At 43.4% G+C, this 21,551-nt stretch overlaps 2 protein-coding genes across 10 annotated transcripts in view; one reads left to right on the plus strand and one right to left on the minus strand.

Annotated features, from left to right (window-relative positions):
- Positions 1–278: 278 nt before the first annotated feature.
- Positions 279–1,224, plus strand: TSSK6 (testis specific serine kinase 6; the record flags this gene model as incomplete). The annotated part of the gene is given in 3 exon segments (XM_026852397.1): positions 279–327; positions 330–869; positions 872–1,224. Coding segments are annotated over 3 exon segments (942 nt in total), but the record flags the coding sequence as incomplete, so codon positions are not given.
- A 16,289-nt stretch (positions 1,225–17,513) lies between these two features.
- The window catches only part of MYO1B (myosin IB), a 114,475-nt gene continuing 110,437 nt past the window's right edge, over positions 17,514–21,551 (minus strand). For all 9 annotated transcript variants that reach the window (XM_026853102.1, XM_026853103.1, XM_026853098.1 and 6 more), the window contains one exon: positions 17,514–19,161. In XM_026853102.1, the coding sequence (XP_026708903.1) occupies positions 19,038–19,161 (124 nt within the window). In that variant the 3' untranslated portion in view covers positions 17,514–19,037. The remainder of the gene's footprint in view (positions 19,162–21,551) is intronic.

Raw genomic sequence — 21,551 nt, forward strand, 5'->3', positions numbered from 1 at the left:
GGGATAGGATGAGGGGTAATGGTTTTAAACTGACAGGAGGTAGATTTAGATTAGATGTAAGGAAGAAATTCTTCCCTGTGAGGGTGGTGAGGCCCTGGCACAGGTTGCCCAGAGCAGCTGTGGCTGCCCCCTCCCTGGCAGTGTTCCAGGCCAGGTTGGACGGGGCTGTGAGCAACCTGGGATAGTGGAAGGTGTCCCTGCCCGTGGCAGGGGGTGGAACTGGATGATTTTTAAGGTCCCTTCCAACCCAAACCATCCTGTGATTCTATGATCACACATCAAAATCTGATGCAGGAGAGAAGCTACTTTGTGAGCTGGGCTACAGGCTGGATTAGGGGAGGGCAGCTTCTCCAAGGTGAAAGCAGCCACCTGCAACAAATACAAAGGCCCCTTAGTCATCAAGGTGGTGGACTGACAAGAAGCACCCCCAGCCTTCACATACAAGTTTCTGCCCCGGGACTTCTCCATCATGCACAATATCTGGCACCCCAACATCATGCGCATCTTCGAGCCCATCAGAGTCTGCAGTGGGAAGCTCTGCATCATGATGGAGGCAGCAGCTACTGTCCTGCTGCAGCTGGTGCAGCAGCTGGGGAAGCTGCCCTGGGTCCCCAAGGTCTGGGACATCTTTGTATAGGTCATGGGGCCCATATTCCACCTGCACAACTACAACTTGGTACACCAGAATCTCAAGTGTGAGAACATGCTGCTCACCGCTGATGGCCACCAGACCAAGCTTAGTGACTTTAGTTTTAGTAAGGAGGCCAACAGCTACCTGGACTTGAACACCACATTCTGCAGATCAGCAGCCTATGCTTCCCCGAAGGTCCTGATGGGCATCCCCTACAACGCCAAGAAGTGTGACATGTGGTGCTCTATGTGATAGTGGCCGGCTATACACCCTTTGATGCTGCCAACATCCGCAGCATACCCCAGCATCAGAAGAAAGAGGGGCTGTGCCTGGAGGGGCTGCCCCCACTGCTGGTGCCCTACCAAGCCCTCACTGCCCAACTGCTCCGGTTCAGCCCGGCCTCCCATCCTGGCATCGGGCAAGTGGCCAAGATCAGCTGGATGAAGAGGGACATCTTAATGAGGAAGCCCTCCTCCCCAGAGAACTCAGGAGAGCAGAAATGGGTTTGTACAATCAGTGCTGCAGTGGAAAAGCGTTTCTGTGGTTTATTGATCGCTCTGAGCCCTGGGGTGCCTGTATGTGGAACTGACTGAACTTCAAGCACCAGCAAGACCATGTTCTCTCAGAAGATGGTCAAATCCCTCCGTGAAGGAGACGTGTGAGCCTGCTGTGGACTGGGTTTCAAGACCCAGTGGCCATGATGAGTTAGCAGCAGGAGCAAAGAGTGGGCTGCTTACACCAACAGTGGCTGCCTGACCTCAGGGGGGGCCTGCACCCTGTCAGGCAGGTTGGGGCTCTCCCACAGAGTCTGCGTGGCCCGGGCAGGGTGGCGAGGTTCAACGTGCAGCCGCACAGTGCTTTATGTTGCCTACTCCCTAGCACATGTAACGAACACTGAAACTCCCGTGCAACTACCCCTCGCTGCTGCTCCCCCACCCTCTGCCATCGCATGCACAGGGCACTGCCCGGGACGGCAGGAGGAAAGCTGCTCTCACGTGGGTCTTGTCCTCAGCCTTGTTCACCGTCAAACTGTATTTGAGCTGGTGGGAGGGGAGAAGCAAATTGCTACTGGAGAGAAAATGTCACACTTTTTGCATCCCACCATTTAGATCTTACATTGATACTCACAGCAGGATCTTTGCAGACATTACCAAGACAAAAGTCTTGGTGTGGGTTTGAGATCCACACCTTACATTCAATTACATCTTTCAGATATTGATTCTTAACAACATCTGAAATCTCTGCCAAAAGATATTTGATGTGAAAGAAATGCCACTGGCCATAGAGAACCTGAAATGGGAAAGAGATGAAGATATAAATAACTGCTTTGCTGACACCTGCTCTTCAGTGTCAATGTAGAAAGTTACCAATTACTCAGAACGCAGGCCCCAAAATCTACTACAGATCCCTACTGGCAAGTCCCATTTTCAAAGGGTTAATTAAAGGTAGGAGCTGGCATCTGAAATGTGCTTTCATGAGACATCTCAAATCCCCTTTAAACAATCTCCAATCTAGCTTCTACCAAAACTGAAGTCAAACAGAAGAATTCCCGTTGGGTGGTCTGCCAGTCTTCATGTTGCTGGTGCCACATGAGCTAACACAACACAGCCCTGGCAGCAGCTCCCGCAGCCAGGCTACGTCTTACATGAACAAACCAGTGCATACAGCTCTGCTGGAAGAGAAGGAAACATCTTTGGCAAAGCAAACACTCTGGGTCTATTAAAAGCAGCATTTTAAGTAGAACAAGATGTGGCAGCAGAGCCAAGCCCAAGGCTTTTCAGCACATGGGCTAAAGTGAATTTTGCCACCCCCAAAATGAAGATTTATTTTGTTCTCCTCCTTGCAGCTGCAAAATAAAACTTCATAGCAGCAGCAAAGGCCAAAGTAGACGGAATAAGGGATAGGAAGGGTGTCTTGGGGCCATCCATGGCTGGGGAAACAGGCTTGGGAAGGATCAGGAGGGTGCTGGGAATGGAAAAGAAGGATTGAGGTCGTAAGGATGCAGGAAGCGAGGAGGCGGATTTCAGGGTAATGAGATTTTCAGCAAGGCTCAACTCTCTTTTCCCTACTTGCCTTCCAACCACCCCGTCAGCCTCATTCCTCTCCAAAGCTACCACCTTTCTTTGGGAGAGTTTCCCAATCCATACCCCAGGATACCCAGGTACCTACCTTCTGCCTCACTCCTTGTTTACGTCCAAGTACCACTCCACAACCTGGAAAGTGGAAACCTGGTGCCAGGCCTAGTGCTACTGTATTGCCTCTCCTTTTGCTTTCTTTTAATTTTCTTTCATTAAAGACAAGGCTAATATGAGTCATCCCAAAATCCAGACCCTATTAATCTCCCCTCAGCACCACATTCTCCTAAACAATTGCATCTGTTGAGGACATGAGTTGGGACAGATGACTAATGTTTTGCAAGGCTACACAGCCTTGAGTGACTTGGGAAAGCAGCTGAGGTTCAAGTGGCAAGTGATTTGAATGAGCCACAGGAGGCTCATAATGCTGCCCTGCAGCCCTCGCCTCTCCACGCAGAGTGTACTCCCTGCACTAACAATCTCAGAGCAGCCCGAGACTGTGAAAATAGTCCATTACAAGTCTAATTATGCAGATTAAAAATAAAAATCACAATTAAAGACTCCAAACCAGTTCTTATCTAATTTGCTCCAATGGGAAATCGGTTTTGAAGTAGAGCAGAACCAGAGGTGTTGAGCAGGCTGAGGAGAAGGGTCCTTGGCCGTACCCTAGCATGAGGGCCAGGGTACTGTTCTGCGAGCATCCCTCTTCTCCTCACTCCTGAAATCTCTGTGTGTGCTAAGCCTGCCTCTTCTCTGTGTTTATTTCCTCCTCAGGAGGGTAGAAATGCTTTTTAACCTTCCTGGAAGGTGCACAGTCAATAGAAGTGCCCCTTCCCTGGCTTCTGGCAGATGAGCCTTTCTACCCCAGCTGTGACTCACAGTGCCCTGCATTTATGGGCGATCCCCTGAACTTTGAACGAGTGCCCATGGGAGGCATAAACAGCTGCACTGGGTTATCAATATCCCGATCAGTCCCTCTGGTGCCATTCTACAGCGTGACTCTGTCCTCCTCGGGCTGTTTGTAACGTACTGGTGAGGTACCCGCACCGAATAAATAACTTTCAATGAAGGAGCTGATCACCAGGCAAGATACACAATAAATATGCTTTATTTAATCCTCCTTCAAGGACGAAAAGGGAAATATTCAGAGACTATATAAGGCAGCTCTGTGCTATGCCACCATCTAGCTCCTGTTGGCTTACTACATGGTCTGAGCATTACCCTGTCCAATGGCCCCGTCACTGGCTGTTGTCATACCCTCTGTCACCCGACAGGCTCACTGGCAAGTTTTCCCGATTTTTAGACCCATGTCTTGAAACCAGTCAGAGGGACTCTTGAGAGGATACTCAGCAGAATAGAATGCTTAGTATTTTCTCAAGGTATTTTCTAAGCATCTTGAAGCAATTTTATGCTATTTAATCTGAGAAAAGCGTTAATAATTTCAAAGACATCTTCCAGACTCTTAGTATAGCTTTCCTCCCACTGCTCTTTTGTCCAAATTCAGCATCACCTTGCCTAAAATACAGTCTTTATTTCAGGCAAATGAAAGGAAGAGAGATAATTTGCTGCATGTTGACATTAAAGCTCCCTTTTCAGCTAAGCAAAATTTACTTTCAAGATTTTAGGTCATAAGCTGATGTGTCTGATAAGCTTTAGGACTCAACTATTTAGAAGTCTACATGTTACAAAACTCTGGAGATAAGTATATTCATGAATTGTGGGAAAACACTGCGGGGTAATCAAACACCCCATGTATTCCTGCTTTAACTCTCAAGCTGATGCTCCCAGGGCTGTACGTTTCTGCCTGCAGCAAAGCCGGGTTGCCCAGCCTGCAGCTAATGACCCGCTACAATTACCCTTGGCTGAGCCAGCGCGGGCAGGCTGGGTGAGAGACATACCTGAGTGACCCTGCCTCACTGGGAAGGCAGAGCTTTCAACAGGCAATTTAGCAAATGAATATACCTCACTCTGCTTGAATACATTAACCTTTCCATAATTGCAGTCTTTAATGCTAGAAGCCTTTTATCCAGCTACCCAGCATCCTCCTCTCTCTTTTCAGACTCCACGCTGTACAAAGTTATAGGTCTCCATGCTTTTGTGTGCGTCTTAACCCTTCTTCAGTTTAAGATCTCCTCCTCTTCTCTTTTCATAATCCATCGCTCTGCAGGACTCTACGTTTACTTGTCTGTTGGAATAGATAGAGAGGGAGAGAGGGGGAAAACATTTTCCTGTCTTGAGACATTTGATTACACTGAGCATAATTAAAAAAAAAAAAAAAAAGGCAAACAAGAAGATCTCGCCAAAGGACAGGATCCAGAGGCTCTTTGTGCACATAATTTTCCTTGCAGACAAGGAGCTTTCTGTGAATAATATTTTCATTTTCACAGCACCTATAAAACATTAATCCTCACACTAGCACAAAGTGGTAAATATTCTTCCTTTGTTACAGCGAGCAGACTAAGTGGTTTACCTCAAGCCAAGAAGATTTCATTTTATATTACAGTTCAAAAACTTCCCTGGCCTCCAGTCTTCTGGTCAGATCATGACTCTGTCTTGAAGTGATAATAAATTCAACAATATATGATGACCTGGCAAGACATGTGAATTCCCTCTCCCAAAACTGCTTCCAAATCAATCTCATTTTATCTCATAAATGAATGAAAGGAAATATACTACAAAAGCAGATGGCTAGAGCTGCTGGAGCTTCTTTTCCATGCTCTGAATAAGGGATCCAAATTTCTTAACTTCATGTAACACACCTTTTTGACAGTCAAGGAGGTACCCACACCACAGGACGTAACGTGAGCCCGGGTTGCCCAGAGAGGTTTTGCGATCTCCATCCTTGGGGGGTTTCAAGGACCAACCAGACAAAGTCCCAGGCAGCCTGGTCTGACCTCAGAGCTGACCCTGCCTCGAGCAGGACGTTGCACTATAGACGTCCAAGGTCCCCTCCTGACAGAGTTGCCCTGTGACCCCATAAACCCAGAATTCTGCTATGAGGCAACAACTATTCTTTCTCTCACAGATACACAGAATTCTCAATGATTTTGACTACAAGGTTGATAAATAACTGTATTTTCTAGACCCACGAAAATGTGGGACAACAAGCAATGCCTGCATCTGCCAATTACGTTTAAGTTATTATTGACTTCTCTTATAGGTGGCAACACAACATAAGCACCTAAAAAGACAGCACACAAGGGTGAGCATGGTTATTAGGTGTTTCTCTTTGAAGTTAGAACGGCGCAAGAGCGGGTGGTGTGTCTGTTCTCCTTCCTTCTCACATTATTATCAGCCACAGCAGCAACCAACAGATTCCTTGAAAGACAAACACGGTGTAATTTCTTTTTCTCAGCTGACAGATGTTCATTGTATTCAGGTAGCACCTAAATGTCACAGGAATCCTATTGGGAGACATCCTGTGTACAGATGTTATTGATCATCCCTGCCTCAAAAGATCTCACCTCTTAAATGAGAGGCATTTGGCCACGGGAGAGGACCTTCCCTTGGACCATGCAGTCTGCAGGTGGCCTCACAAAGAACAGATGGTAGGACATCATGGTGATCTGTTTGCCTCATGCATCACCTAGCATCAGAGAAGCATTTCTGGGCAGCACAGCTCACAGTGTGCTTTACAATACAAATGATTCCTGATTAAAAAATAATTAAATGCCTCTTAGCAAAGCAATTTAACACCAATAATGAGACAAGGTCAATAGCAGTATCATCAGAGTTAGCATGGTAGCTGACAGGTTCACAGATCACCTTGCACCCTCATAGAAATGTATTTACAAAGGGGCCAGATCCCACCAGATGCTAAGAGCTCTCAAGTCCTGCTAAATGGTTTTAAAGTAAGTAGTAACTGAGGGAACTGAACACCACCAGATGAGCCCTTAAGAAATCCCTGACTGCTCCTCCTCCATATGATCACTTTGCTTATTCTCCATATACTGTATTGACCCACTGGAAGTGTAACTGGCAACGTATTTTTTTTCATAATACTCTGCATGGCACTGTCATATCAGTATGTTCTCCAGAGAGGGACAAATGCACCGTTTCCATTACAGCCTTAATTAAAAATACAGCTGGAGCATTTACTGCAGCTGACTTGCTTAACTTTAACTTGACGTTGGCATGCCTAGCCTGAAGGCTGGTGAGATGTTGATGTTCCACCACAAGTACAAGGTAGGGCTCGGTGGGTGGAAGCAACAGGGAAAAAGGAAAGGCAAGGTTTGTACAGCATACTGGCTTCTATGTCCTAGCAGAGCACAGCAAACAACCTCACTCAGGGGACACCAATAAACCAGACAACATTCTCATTAACTGCAAGCAAAAAAACCCCTAAATACGCACTATTGTCTCAAATATAATGATAATCCTTTGCCTCTCATTTGCATGTTCATTAGCTTGTTAATACCATCCACCTATTAAGGAATAACCTTAATGGAAGACCTAAAACAGTCATGCACATATGCACCATCATTTATTATAAAAATAGCTTCCTCTCTTTCTATTTGACATATTTCTCCCCCGTCCAGAAAATGGTTCAAATTGCGCCATCCAGGGTAAACTATAATTGATGAATAAATCTCAAGGAAAGCAATTTTGCTTTCTGTGCATTATACAGCCAATTATCTTTTCCAATACTGAGAGCTATGTTTATTTACTAGTGATGGATCCGGGGAATTGCTGGAGGAAGGACCCGTGGGAGGGTTGGACCTACTAGCAACCTTCAAATAAATACACACAGCCTTCAAATATATACACATATTCTTACAAATAGGAGGAGAAATATCAAAAGCAAGTCCTCACAAACAACAGGTCTTCAAACCACTGTGTCAGAGTAGAAGGAAATTGTTACTGGCAAAGGGAGCCCCGTTGTGCAGAGGGGCAGCCTAGGCACGGGTGAGGACATCGCTCCTGAGTCCGAGGAGGGAGGGTGGGGGTCGATGTGCCCAGGGAAGCAGGGCGGCAGCAGGCAGGACAGCGGTGGTGGCACGGGTGGAGCTGGGGACAGGGAGGCAGAGCGCAGCCAGCCTGGGTAAGCAGGACAGTTGCTTGTGTGCATCTTGAGTTGATCATGCAATAGCTTCTGATTCAGTGGCATGATTAACTAAGATGTGAGTGAGAGACATTACTCAGGGCAGAAAAATATCCAGGACATTGCCTGGAGGAAAATCACAGTGGGGACTGTAGCCCTTCCCGAAGCCATCATCTATTTCATTTCATCTTCACAGCAGAAAAAGTAACTTCAGTTTTCTCCTCTTTTGTTAGACTATTTCAGGCAGTGCCTGGCAGGAAGACATCCATGGTGGTGGTTTTGGGACAGAGCATCAGTCTGTCAGCAGATTAAATCTATTACAAATGCTATTCTCAAGACATTATGCAGGATCTAAACTTCAGACCAACAGCTCAGCACAAACTTAATTCCATTATGAAACTGGAGCCTTTTCGTATTTCGTCTATAACACTTCTAAAACATTTGTGTTTTTCATTGCAACCCTGTTCCATTTCTTTGGTTTTACTCTATCCCTAAATTTGCTTCATGCCTCAGAGTTTTACATGGTCAAGGAAGATCTGCACCTCAGATGCTTTGCTAGCAAAACTCCACAGCCACGCAGCCCCGCAGCAGTCAGGGAGGACACAGAAATGGGCACCAGCTGATGACCTACCTGACAGCAGGGGGGCAACAGAGGTATTGGTAAGTGGGTTGGTGGGTGTGTGGAATTTCCCACCAAGCAAAAAGTGTCAGAGGAGACTTTGGCATGTAGGACCAGGACTTTAACCAAGTGCAGACGTTAACATGCTGACTACTTCAATTATTAACTCTGCTGCCAGTTTAAATATAGCTAGTCTCCAGACTGAATGGTCAGATAAAACAAATCACTATATTGAGTTATGGCTGAAATCATCACCCACAGAAAGATCACAATGCATCACTTAAGTCAAGCTCATGTTTCCAACATCTTCCCCTAAATTTACTGGCAAGAAAATTTTAAATGCCTGCAGAGCTGCAATTCATTCCAGAATAGCGCTGAGGGATCTGTCAATGTTGGGTTGATGATTGGACTGGATGATCTTTAAGGTCTTTTCCAACCTAGACAATTCTGTGATTCTGTGAACCTGTAATAGGACAAAATCTATACCTAACTCCAGTATCTGAGAAATACAAGAAATAGCACACAGAAGGGTAGGTTTTGTAGTGGTGACATTTTTTCCAGCAGTAGACAGACTCTGGTCACTTGTCCTTATTTAGCATCTGTCAAAAGATAAGGGCTGTTGCTGGCTAGCAAAACACATGCGATCTCTCTCTGGGCACGCCAAACATTTCCATAGCTTGTCATCACCCATGGCTTTATCATCTCTGCCAACCAGATTTGCAATTCCTTACTGCAGCATAAGCAGACTGTAGCTGATCTCCTCTCACCACCAAAAACCCCACTTCCACTCATTAAACTATGAAGCTCTCAAGTGGGAGCTGACCTCACCCAGCGCTGCAGTGGAGGAGAGTCCTGGGATGGACGTTGGCCTCCAGCCTTCTGCCTAGGGGACAACACAAGGAGCACCAAACGCTTGCGCAGTGGCTGCCCCCCGGTTGCCCATGTGCTGAGGAAGGAAGGGCAGTACTGAGCCTTGCAGTGCTGCGAGCAGACAACGTTGGAAAGAAATCAACAGTAGGGTAGGCTGGCCATGGTTGGTAGACGACTGCTGCTGTCAAGGATGGTCTACTGTGGTAAAGATCTTTCGGTGTTATCACTATGTGTCTTGTGAGCTGGCTCTCCTCCAAGTTTTAAAAAAATGTTCTACAAACTTGCAACAACCACAACACCAGGGAACAAACTATGAGGTTCAAGGAGTGCAGGAGACTGTTTTTCACGTCGAAGGCTGGTGGTCAGTTCAGTTGCTGCTGGGGAGGCTGGAAACACTGTTGTTTGGAGCTGGTAGGAGGAGGAAGGGTCATAAGGAAAAGTCCCAGAGATCCATGGAAGGTTGAGGAGCACCCAGACAAAAAAAAGAGCACATTGTGTCCAAAGAAAGTTCAACAATTTTCCCAGCTCATTGGGTTGTGGGAACTTTGCTTTTCCAGGGAATAACTGTGCTATTTTTAGCATTTTTATTATACAATTTGTCACAAGCCGTCTCAGGAGACTATCAACAATCGCTTTCAAGCAGCATCTGACCACAAACACTTCTCCACATGTGATTTAGAACATCTGGAGCGAAGGAGTCAGCAGCTTTCAAAGCATGCCAGCACTGCGCTGCCTCCCCCATTTCTTCTCCTTCCTTCCATCTTCATATCCATTGTCAGACTGTGCATAGAAAGCAGGCTGAAGTAGCCAAGCTCAGAAGCTCTGACAACACATTGTCACTCTGTATTTGCTGTAATCGCGTGGGGAGAGAGGACGGCGCCTGCTTTGAAGAGGAGCACGGTCAGGGATTGCTGGTGGCACATTCCCCGCATCGCTGAGCTGCAGTGCTTTATACGTCACATCCCCTACGGATGGGAGATGTGATTCTTGGCCTGGATGTGGGCCAGGGTGAGGACGCGTGCCGAAGCGTGCATGCTGCATATCGCATCCACGGACCCGAAAAGGAGGCACGTGCTTTGCTCCGTACCAGCTGTAGGCACTAGCTTTGTATTTGGCACGTGGATTTCTCTGGCAACCCAGAGAAACCTTTTCACCAGAGCTATCTGGCAGGTAAATCGTAAATTCACAAAGCAGTTCTTCAGCAAGCCTGAGGAGGGAATGGGAAGATATGAAAAAGGAATCCAGGCAAATAGCAGAGGAAATGACATTATGATCCCAGCTGGAAGCTCTGTAATGATCTGCTCGGTGTCTGTGCTGAAACCTGCATGAGAACAGGGAGAGGTTCTGGCCCCCATGGAACTGATGAGAATTTTATCATCAGTTAGAGGGGGTGAAGGTTTCACACAGTCATTAATTTTGCGTTCATCTGTAATTTCCCCAAACGATCCACGCGGACGTGGTGCAATCACACAGCATTCACACCACCTTCTGCCTGGCACGTCTGGCTTCCCCACACAGCTTCCAAAAGCTGTGCTCATTAGGGCAGGCACTGTGGTGCTAGCAGCACTCCCCAACCACATCCCATGCAAATCCTGCTTTGTAACAATAAAGTCAGCACTGGGGAGGAGAGAAATCTTGAACTACACTTACTGAAGAGCCGGTGGCAGTGCAGCAGGATTATGTACCTACTTGTTGTTCTCCTTTATATGCTTTCAAAGAACAGCTGGAAAAAATTCAGGGATATTTATCCGTCTTAAGTTAGAAAACCTGGGATTTTGGCACACAGTGTCTTTTAGGAGAGCTCATGAAGTCATTAAACCCGTTACGACTGCAGAAAGTGCAACCGCCATCCCAGCACGTGGTTCTGCATCACTCCTGAGCTGGAGTCACAGCTCCCCACATCCTCCCCCTCCGGGTCCAGCCCCACTGGGTGGCGAAGGGACCTGCGTCCCCCCCAGGGAGGTCCTGCCGCGGGGTGACTTCCCAACCCTCGTAGCACATGGCCGTGGCTCACCACAGGGTCAGGGTGGCACGGCCGGAGCCTGGGGCAAGGGGCAAGGGCAGGAAGGACCAGACCAAGCTGCTGGTTTGGCCTGTGCTGAACCATGAAACCACAGCCTGAGCTTTACTTTTCTCGTCATTTTTAGGAAAGAAACAGCTATAAATGCAGGTCTTGCTTGTAGTTGCTAGGATCCATTTTGGGTTTTTTTCAATCCAGTTCACTCAAAAAGTATAAATGAGGAAATTTGTCCCTCTGTGTAGAATTTTCATGAGATCATTTTCATTTTTTCATGAGGAAAAAGATGCATCCTTAAAACCATAGCAATCTTTATGTCTTATTGAAAGTGCAACAATCAAAAAAAAAAAAGGAAATAAAAACCCCAAACCACCTGAGGAATTAAGGCTTCCACAAGAGAACAGGCATTATCTCCAGGGAACAAGGCAGCCAAATCCCTTAGATAATGAGGAATTATATCCAGTGGACATGCCAGACCAAAGCTGTTCATACACTGTGCACATGTCAATTTTTTTGAAGCATGTACGTTCACACACCCTGGTTGAGGGCACCAAAAGCAGCTTTCCAGGCACCATGGTGAGAGCAACATTTACTCAGTGCTGCCCTGCCACATGTCAGCAAACGTATTTCCCACCGATTAAAGTTATCGGTATTGACCTGAGCATCAACAAACTCCAAAAGCCAAACACTGTGCCTCACAAGCTGCCTGTGAAGCATGGGTAAGATAGCTGCCATTTTGACTGATACTCTAGTTTTGGAGCCCATGTCTTCAAGATTGAAGAGGCAAAGCAGCTAAACCCTGAGGCAGGTGTCTGCAGTTCAGCAGTCACTAACAAACTCCTCGAGTTTTGCAGCTCAAGTGCCTTTTCCAGATGCCTCTGACCCATACCCTGCTTTTGATTTGGTCTCCCTTCAGGAAAGATTTCCTGCTCCCACTCACATCCCATCAGTTTCTAGAAATTCCCCCGCAGCCATGACCAAGCCGTAGCAGAGATGGGCGGAGAGGTCTCAGGCAAAAGGGGGCTGCAGGACACACTGGGGTAATGCGAGAGGAGGGAACATCTGACAGCACAAAACTGAGCGTGAGGAGAAAGCCACACCAAGGGAAGCCTCTAAATGACACCATAGACCAGGATCAGCACAGTAACACAAAAATAGATCAAGTCTACAACAGATTTTGCTCCACCCTTGCTGGAGGAAGACATATGCCCCCACCCATGGCATCCTGGGGTCTGGCAGCTGGAGAAAACACTCGCCTCTCTTTGCAAAGGGTTTCCTCAACCCTTTGCACAGTAGAGCCTGAAGAGGAGGCTGAAACGTGAAGCATGGATCTGGCCCACAGTCCCCCCCCTTCCTTTTCCAGTTCATTCTTTTGTTTGTTTCTTTTACCCTGAAAATCCTACCTCCACCTCAACAGAAGGGAGAAAACCACCCAGGTAGGATCAAACCCCACATCCCAGGACCGTGCCGTGCTCAGGAGCCAAGCACGTGCAGGACACCACAAGATGTCAATACAGCACCACTTTCTAAATACGGCATTCAAATAAAGGATGGTCAGGGAGAACATCTCTGTGCCAGTAATGGGCTGACGAAGATGGAAACAATCCTACATTTATGTTGCAATGAGTTTGCTTACAAATGCCTTTTTCTTATATCAGAAATAGCTGGAATTTTTTATTTTTGCATTATCCCCAGAACAACTCATGAAAACTCAGGAACCTGACATCACAAGACCACGATCCTCATGTTTCCTCATTAGGAAGTTTGGGGCAAAATCAACATTTAGGATGTTTCACTGCAAGCTCATCCACAACTTTTGGACTTTATTATTAAAAATTAAATGTTAATCAATAGCTTATGGTGATTTTGATCAGACAGCATTACTTTGAATACCTCCAACTGGAGTCTTCATGGTTAAACTTATGCCAAGGTCCCTTCCCATAGCTATAGCAGCATACAAGGCAGGTAAAAGCACAGATATTTGCAGCTATTTAATGATCCTTTGCATCTGAATGTAAGTGAATTCCCTCCTTTTGGCACCACAGTTTGAAACTAACTATTTCATGTTCTGATTGAATCCTTTTTTCAGACTACAAGAAGCACGTAGAGCTACCTTGAAGGCTGCATGCCTTCAAAAAGCAGCTTTTCATGTTTCAGGCTTCGGTTTTGCTTTTTGTCAGTTTTGGGAAACACCGGTGATACTGATACAGCTAGCAACCTAACTTGAAAGAGAACAAAGCATCTTTCATTAAAAACAGCTGTTGGTTAGAAGGGAAATAAAACATTTCCTGTATGTTCAGCTGAAACCAAGGTGCCAGGATGCAGTGGTAGACAATGGAAGAAAATAACATAGAATACACTGCTGCTTTACCCTGGAGACATACGCCTCCCTTCATCACTGCAGAGAACATCAAAGGCAGGAGGGAATGAGAGCAGGATGAGAGCCAGAGTGGGAAATGGCACCCAGCACCTCTGAGACCACTCAGCATCAAGATACTGGTGGGCAATGGATTTGTAACATCCAGAAAAGATGTTGTCAGACCACCAAAAATCACCATTCGCTGTGGCAAAAAGCATCATCTCCCACTTTCAGAGAGCAGCCTAGAAGGCATCTGATACTTCAGAGGGTGAAGGTGAGACCGGGCAGTAAAGTCCTGGGAAAGGGGTCCCACAGAAGGACTACCTGCAGATCCCCAGCACTTTGCCATGCTTCCAGGGAAGAAGATTCCCTGACCAGAGGAATGTTTTAAGTTTTTTCTCTCATAACTGAAGACCTTAAACAGTAGAATTTTATATAGCAAAAAGATCCTTACCTTGGGTTAAATGTAGGGTGCAGTCTTGGAAATCAGTTGAATTGTTAAGGAGAGTCATTCAGATTCTTCAGATTTTCTTTCCATTCATGTATAAAGCCTTTTGTGCTTCATGCTTCAAAATTTTGCCTAGTCAGTTCACAATCAGATGTCGATGTCTTAAAACTTTAGGATGAAGGAGAGGGGGAATCTGTTTCTAAAAATCTTTTAGGACTCAATTTCATCAATTGATCATAATCAAAGTTAATTGCAATGGCTTCAAACTGTCCTAATTCTCGTCTTAAATTAAAGCCTGAATACCCAATTCACCCATGTGTGCAAGGGAACGGGAGCAGAAGTGGTTCCACCCGATACAGGGATATTGCTCTCTCAGCCTCAGCCCTTTAAGTAGCACTAGTTGGTGTGTTTCCTTAAAACCAACAAATTTGTAGGAGCACTTTTTTCCTCTTTGCATTCCAGCTAAATGTTTTGAGACTGGCCAATGCAAATCTGCCCCAACCTATGTAAATACGTTTTTACAAGAATTATTAACAGCAACTGTAAATTCACCACAACCTTCCATCCTTTATATAGTCTGCTTCAAAAGTGGGGAAGAACTGAGATTCAGAGCTGCTGAACGAGCGAGTAGTGCTGTCAGTGTTATTCTGCAAGAAGGAGTGTGGCTTTTCCGTGCAGTGTATATGTAGCGAGTGCTTAAAGCAGCGACCGCTCGTATGTATGATGTTTCAGAAGGAATGAGTGCTGCTGGCAAACTCTGGCAGTTAAGGGTTTTTTTCATATACTAAACCTCCCTTTACCTGAATCTCTAGGAGGAAACACTCCAGTTAGTCCTAAAATGGAAAGTCTCACTGTAACTGGGACTGACAAGCAAATGTTCTACTCTTTGAGGGACGATGCCACTGCCTGAAGTAAGACTCCTGAAACTACTTAAGAGATGACACAATTTCAGACAAACAGGTCTATAGTGCAAGTTAGCAAATACTGTGCCAGAATGGCTACAAGACCGTGCTACGTGCCAACAACCTTTAGTTACGTTTAACTGGAAGATCATGGAACAATGGCATAACACGTAATTATTTTAAACCACATGATTAAACGCAGTATCCAGAGAATTCTGGTCACTTTGAGAGGTTTTACCAACATCGGTAAAGAACTGTTCCTCCCAGTCAGTCATATGTCTGTCCCTAAGCTACAAAATACTCCAAGAAGGATAGAAGCTAGATAGAAGGGAAGCAAGAACTCATCTGTTAGTGATGCTGGAGATTACTTAAATTCATGCTTGTTGTATTGTTATAAGTTGGCAGCATCCCCATAAAATGCTTCCGGTTCTGTCTTTGAAATGTGTGTTTGTTGAGAAGTTCTAATGCCCAAAGAAGCACAGATGCGTGCATCTCCCTCCTGCCCATGCCACCATGCTACAGTGCAATCTTAAAATAACCACAACCATTTCCTATAAAATATGGAAAGTGTGTTGATCTTCAAGATTAAGGATATAAAAGTTTAAGAATGAAATTTACACCAACGGAAAAATTATCTCACTTCATACCAAAACTTTGAATTAATTCTTCATTATTTTTCCCCAGGACTGTGTAAAAAAAGTTTCTCATTTTGGTAATGAAACAAAACCTGGATTAAAACCGAAAATGCTTTTTCTGATTTTGCATTTTAATTTCTTTCTTCTGTAATTTGTATGATGATCAAAGATATACGTAAATTAGAATAAAATGTTAAGGATAAAAAGAGAGAAAAAGATCACAAGACAAAACGTGAAATATGATAGGCTTGGGGCTCAAAGCCATTTTTTCAAAATCAAGTTAATCTGGCTATTAATACTGTTAGGGCATCGGTCCAAATCCTAATGTTAGGAAAGTCAAGTTTGCAGAATTTTCAGAAAAAACTCTGTTGAGGAAAGGACTTGCACTGAAACAGGTTACTGTTAATCACTGAGGAAGACATGCTGCCTCTTAAGGAATCACTTGCAAAATAAAAATGTCTTCTCTCTCCAAGTCACACACCAGAATTGCGTATATTTAACCTAAAACCCAGGCACCTGCTCTTTTTAGATTTGATGGTAGTAAGGAAGATACAGATATAGAGAAAGTACAGGTCTAGGAACAGAATTTTATTTGATTCTGAAAAGTATCATGCAACAAATCTCATTCTTTTTAATGATCTTGCTCAGCTTCCAGATGACAAAATTTACAAGTAAAAGGATGTGTAAGGTTAGCACCATAGCAGGAACAGCCTTCTCTTTACAACTCTATCTGATAGACAGTTATAGAAGAAAACAGAAGAAAAGAAAAACAAACTAGGTGACCTTGCATTTTTATTTTCAACATCCTAGATACTTAAATCTAAACATCCAGATACCATAACTCTCTGAGCACATCTAAATAATTCATGTTCAGCAAAACTTGCTCTGTACGTTAAGAAATATTTAAGTGTAAAATGGTAACCATCTCAAAGTACCAGCTAATATGCAAGGTAAAAACCGTAAAGGTCCAGAAAAAGAAAGGAAACAACAGAAATCAAATTGAGGAATTTGTCCCTCTTAGCAGTCTTTTGCAGGTATGGCTATGATGACTTGACGCAAAGATTAAAAAAAAACCCCAAAGGGATGTGTACTGGGTCTGGTTGGGATGGGTCAAATATGCTAACATTATCCTGTAGTACCCTAATTTCAAGGGCCAAATATCCGGATGTATTTCATCTAAACTCTCCCACTTCCTACCTGCAAGCAACTACAGGATTACATCAGACTTAAAACTTTTATTTTTCTTACTTTTGTTTTCATTTTAAAAATTTGCTCCTTGTGGTTCTTACTGTAAGGCTTTCAAGATAGGGAACCGTTTTACAAACCCTCCAATCTTTACCAAGCAGGAATTCTAATACAGGATTTAGGAGTTTGAAATGCCGTGTTACTATGTGCCATCTTCTTAAGGCAATGGAGTAATCCCTTTGAAGTATCCTAACTTTGCATTACAAATCAATACTAAGATTTCCTTCATAAGCATCTCTAATTACAACACATGTAAAATTATTTGAATGTTACTGAAGTATTAACCTGACTTCATTATTAAAAGAAGGGTTCAAACTAGGATCGTAAGGAAGATGCAACTTTCTGTCATAGTTTGGTAAATACATCTTTTGATTACTTCCACCTTTCAAGGTCATGTGCATGGACTTTTAACAGCAATATTAAAGCAACGAGTTAAAACAACTGTTTTGTATCCAAATCATAGCAAAATCATTTACTTTAATCCCAAAGCAAAACATGGTATAAACCAAACCAGCTGTTTTTTTTCAGACCGATAACCATCAGCATTAGAACATCTGGTAAATGCCATTTTACCACGGAGAGCCAACGTTAACGTTGTACCACCCAGAGGAGCCTGTGCAGCCATGAGCGCTGCATCACTTTACCACCGGGAGAGTAACAAGAGTCTGAACTTTTCTTTATCTTTCCTTTATTTATGCTTGGACTTCCAGCACTGCACATCAGATACCCAGGGTCTTAATCTGTCCTACATCAGACTGCAAAAATACAATGCTTTCTCAACTGTCCTGGCATCAACATATCAGTCACATCCAACAAACCCTTCACTTGAGTAGTTATTCCTATCTAAAAATGCATCTCTCCTCTTAAGGATTTCAACTAATGCTTCTGGCTTATAAAAGATTAAGTGCAATCAGTTACACTGAAAGTTTATAATGCAGCTCTTGATTGTATTTTCTGTGCACGCATTTACATCAGGCACACAAATTATATAAAATAGTTTGGAGTACAAAAATATGGTTATAACATAGGAGTACCAAACAGCACAGAATTAGAACAGGTTTATTACCGTCATACCAATTTATATACAGACCCCCAAATTAAGGATTTTTTTTTAAATTCTAAGTACTCTTCCCAAATTGACAAATGTAGTGTACACCCTAAAAAAACTGCAAATTAACAACACAAATCTATTTCAATCCCTACATTGTCTATGCAGTCTGCACCAATCCTCTCTTGCACACAAAAATGTATTATAAATAATTTTTCACAAAATGTCACGTATGTTTTATTGCACATTGTACATGCCAATACCTAAAAGAAAGGTGCAAACCTTTCGCTTGATAACTAACTGTTTAAATACCTAGCAGGTACTTGTGTAATGAATACTATTGCATTTTTTTCAGGCTCTAATCTTAACTGATAATTTAAAAGAAAAAAAAGCAGAACAGAAAATATGCCTTGAACTTTTGTATAACTTTTGTGAAAGAAACAAGCTTTTTTAACTTTACTGATTTCTACTGTATAAAGTCATTAAAAACGTCTGACCTAATTAAAAATCCTGTTTCAAAATCTCTGCATGTTTTGCTACAAAATTAGGCATACAGCTGCTTGTATAATCACATATTCCTTCTGTTTTGCAGAATTAGATGTTCCTGTGCTGTATTGACTAAAAGATTTGAGTTACGTAGGTTCTAGTGTTAACTACAGGAGTTACTGTGTCAGTCTCCGTTCTGCTGGTCTCCCCAGAGGTGGCAAGCCAGGAGCCTGTCAGAACACCAGAACAGGTCAGTATAAAAAGACACAGGGCACAAGTGGCCATCAAGCATCAAGGCCATGTATAGTTTCTGTTAAGCGGATCTCTACACTAAGGAATATGAGCAATTTATCGTTAATATGTGGGCTACGGTATGCTGCACTAAAATATGACCGCTAAACAAAAAGAATGATTCATGTATGACAGATGTGTGCCAGCTAGTAAAAATGCCTCCACTGGGTAAAAATCTGCATTTTGAGGGTTAAAACTCTGGCATGAAAAAAAAGATTAAAAAGTCAATTGATCAAATGTTTTGCCAAGGATTTCTAAAGCTATTAGCCATCAACAGCTCCAGAAAGGGGTAAAACCAGCAAAACCAAACAACTAAAATTGCACTATTACAAAGAAACAAGTCCGTGAAAGGGAGAGGCACCAGCTGCAGCTAAGGGACAGCCACTTCAAGAAGCCGATTGTTTTTTCGCTTGCAAGTTGGGATGTTGCCGTTTTTCTGGCTGCCTTGTATGAACTTCACACACACTTTGTCTTGTCTGAACTGGACCAGAAACCTAGGAGAGGGAATAAGATACATTTTAGTTAAAAGGTGGAAAAAAACACATGAGGAGCAGAAGTCTTTTCCTGTTGGTTCCGAGCACCACTCCAAAAGATGTTATTTTCAGGTCTGTATTGATACTAAGAGTTAGTGAATTAAAAAAAAGCCATAGGTTATGGTACAGTTTGAGTCTCCTTTGGGTAGTAGCTCTTAATTATTGCCTTTTGCCTGTAACTGTGGACCTTTTACAGTAATTTGCTATTTCTTTAGAAAGAAAGAAGAAACAGAATTTCTAATGTACCAGAAATGCAGCAAAAACTATTTCCAACTGCTTCATAATCATCCAAAGAGACTTTTCTATTTTCATGGAAGAAAGCTAAACATTTCTATAGTAACATCAGGAGTGCTCTTCTGGTTTATGCTTGATTTAGTTTATCTGGTATTTCAGCAACTCTCTTATTTCTAATCCTTAGTTAGCCTTACAGCCCCCTGATCAGCAGTTGGGAAATTCACTTCCTTCCCAGCAATCTCTAAATTTAGATATTTCCTACGGTCCAGGAAAAATTAATCTGGATTTGACTCTTCAGTTTCTACTGGAAGAGAAATTTCATTGAATGTGGAGAATTGGTTTAAAAAAAAAAAACAAAACCAAAAAAAACCCAACCAAAAACCAGGCTCTGTGAAGCCTCAAACTTCTCACTGATCTGGATAGCAAGATTAAAAGCAACAAACAAGGCAGAGCTGCCTTTTGGCTCACATGAAGCGGGCTGCTGACCTAAAAAGTCCTTTGTAATACAGCACATTTTCCCTTTTAGCATCCTTAAAAAGTCCTCCAGCAGAGGCCAAAAACTTCAAAGAATTTGTTCTCCAGCCGGAAACCACAAATCAAGCTGACGGCAGAGCTCAGGGGAGGAAGTGGCCTCTGCTGCGCAGAGCTGCCCTTCGGTCCTGCTTTCCTCCTGCACAGCCCAGATGCTCAAAGATTAACTTGTTCGGTGCTCCCAGCCATGCAAAAATCTGGGAAACATGAGTAGGTCTTATAGCCATCATCTCTTGTCACCAGTGCTGCATTTTCCTCGACCCATTGTTCCAATATTATATATAAATGATATGCCTCTTACTAGACATACCCCTGGATCAACAGCATTTTTGCTTATATCAGCTCTCTTCCCAAAAAGTAGTGTACAGTAGCCAAAATAAAGCCACATTTTCTCCTCAACCCCTAGTTGTGCTTGTATCTAAACTCTAGCGGGAAGAAGAGAGTACTGCTTCACCATCAACAGAGATGGAACAGCTAACAACTTAAAATTATTTAGTCTGGATAAACTCAATAGCCATACACACTTGAATGTTTTTAATCTGCAAAACAAGAAACAAAACCACATCCCAAAATGCAAGACTCCCAGAAAGCAGACTGTTTTCCAGACCTAAGGGAGGCAGGCAGTCCAGACTAGTGCAACACATGCTTAAACTCTTAGTAGTTTAATCCTTTGTAGCCATCCTTCAACTAGAAACTTACTGGGGACAGCCACACTCTTTTACAGGCTGAAAACACACGCCCTTAAGCAAATTAAATCACATCTGGTAACAAAACAGAGGAAAGTGGCGGATGTCACTTTCAAGGAAAGAGCAAAATTAGCCTTTAAATAAACCCTAAAATCTGAACAGAGACAAACTGTACTCACCATCATGACTCTAGAATACAAGCAGCGTGGTGCAGCCAGACAAAAGGTTCAGTTTTTGCCTACAGAAATTGTATTTCACTATTGTTAAAGGGTTCTAAATTTTCTTCTTTATTCAACATGAATAAACCCACCAAGTCAACACTACTGAAATTAGGGGGCACTTGACACAACAAACAGAGCGTGTAACAATGGTGGACTAAGTGAGGGACTCTTACTCAGCAGGCTTTAGGAGTTCACATGCACACAGAAACGTTTTAACAACATGGCTATAAAGTGCAAGTGCAGTCCTTACTTAAGGCCAAAATATGAAACTGTACCAAGAAGAAATAAATACTAATTTGAGATGCAAGCTTTTTATCAAACAAAGCTTTTCAACAACCAAAACAACTCAAACAACAATAGGTGGTTCAAACACCATCAGCAGGAATTTTAAAAATACATTTTTCACTTTCACAATAGAGAAGGTCCTACCTACTAGTACCATCATTACATGTGTTTGGGGGGGAAGCTTTTCATTCTGTATTGGTTGTTTTCACTACAACTTGGCACCTAGTGTCCAGTCTAATCAATAAACATAGGAATATGTAAACTTTTCAGTCACACACATAATGATTCTCTCATAGTATCTCTTACTTATTTCTATGGCAGCAATTCTGCTTCACAGCCCTATTTAAAACTACCTTAAGAAAAGCACATTTTCTCTAGTGACTTTCAAGGAAAA

The sequence above is a fragment of the Athene cunicularia genome (assembly GCF_003259725.1).
Source record: "Athene cunicularia isolate RWA chromosome 7 unlocalized genomic scaffold, athCun1 chr7_part1, whole genome shotgun sequence".
NCBI classification, from domain to species: Eukaryota; Metazoa; Chordata; class Aves; order Strigiformes; family Strigidae; genus Athene; species Athene cunicularia.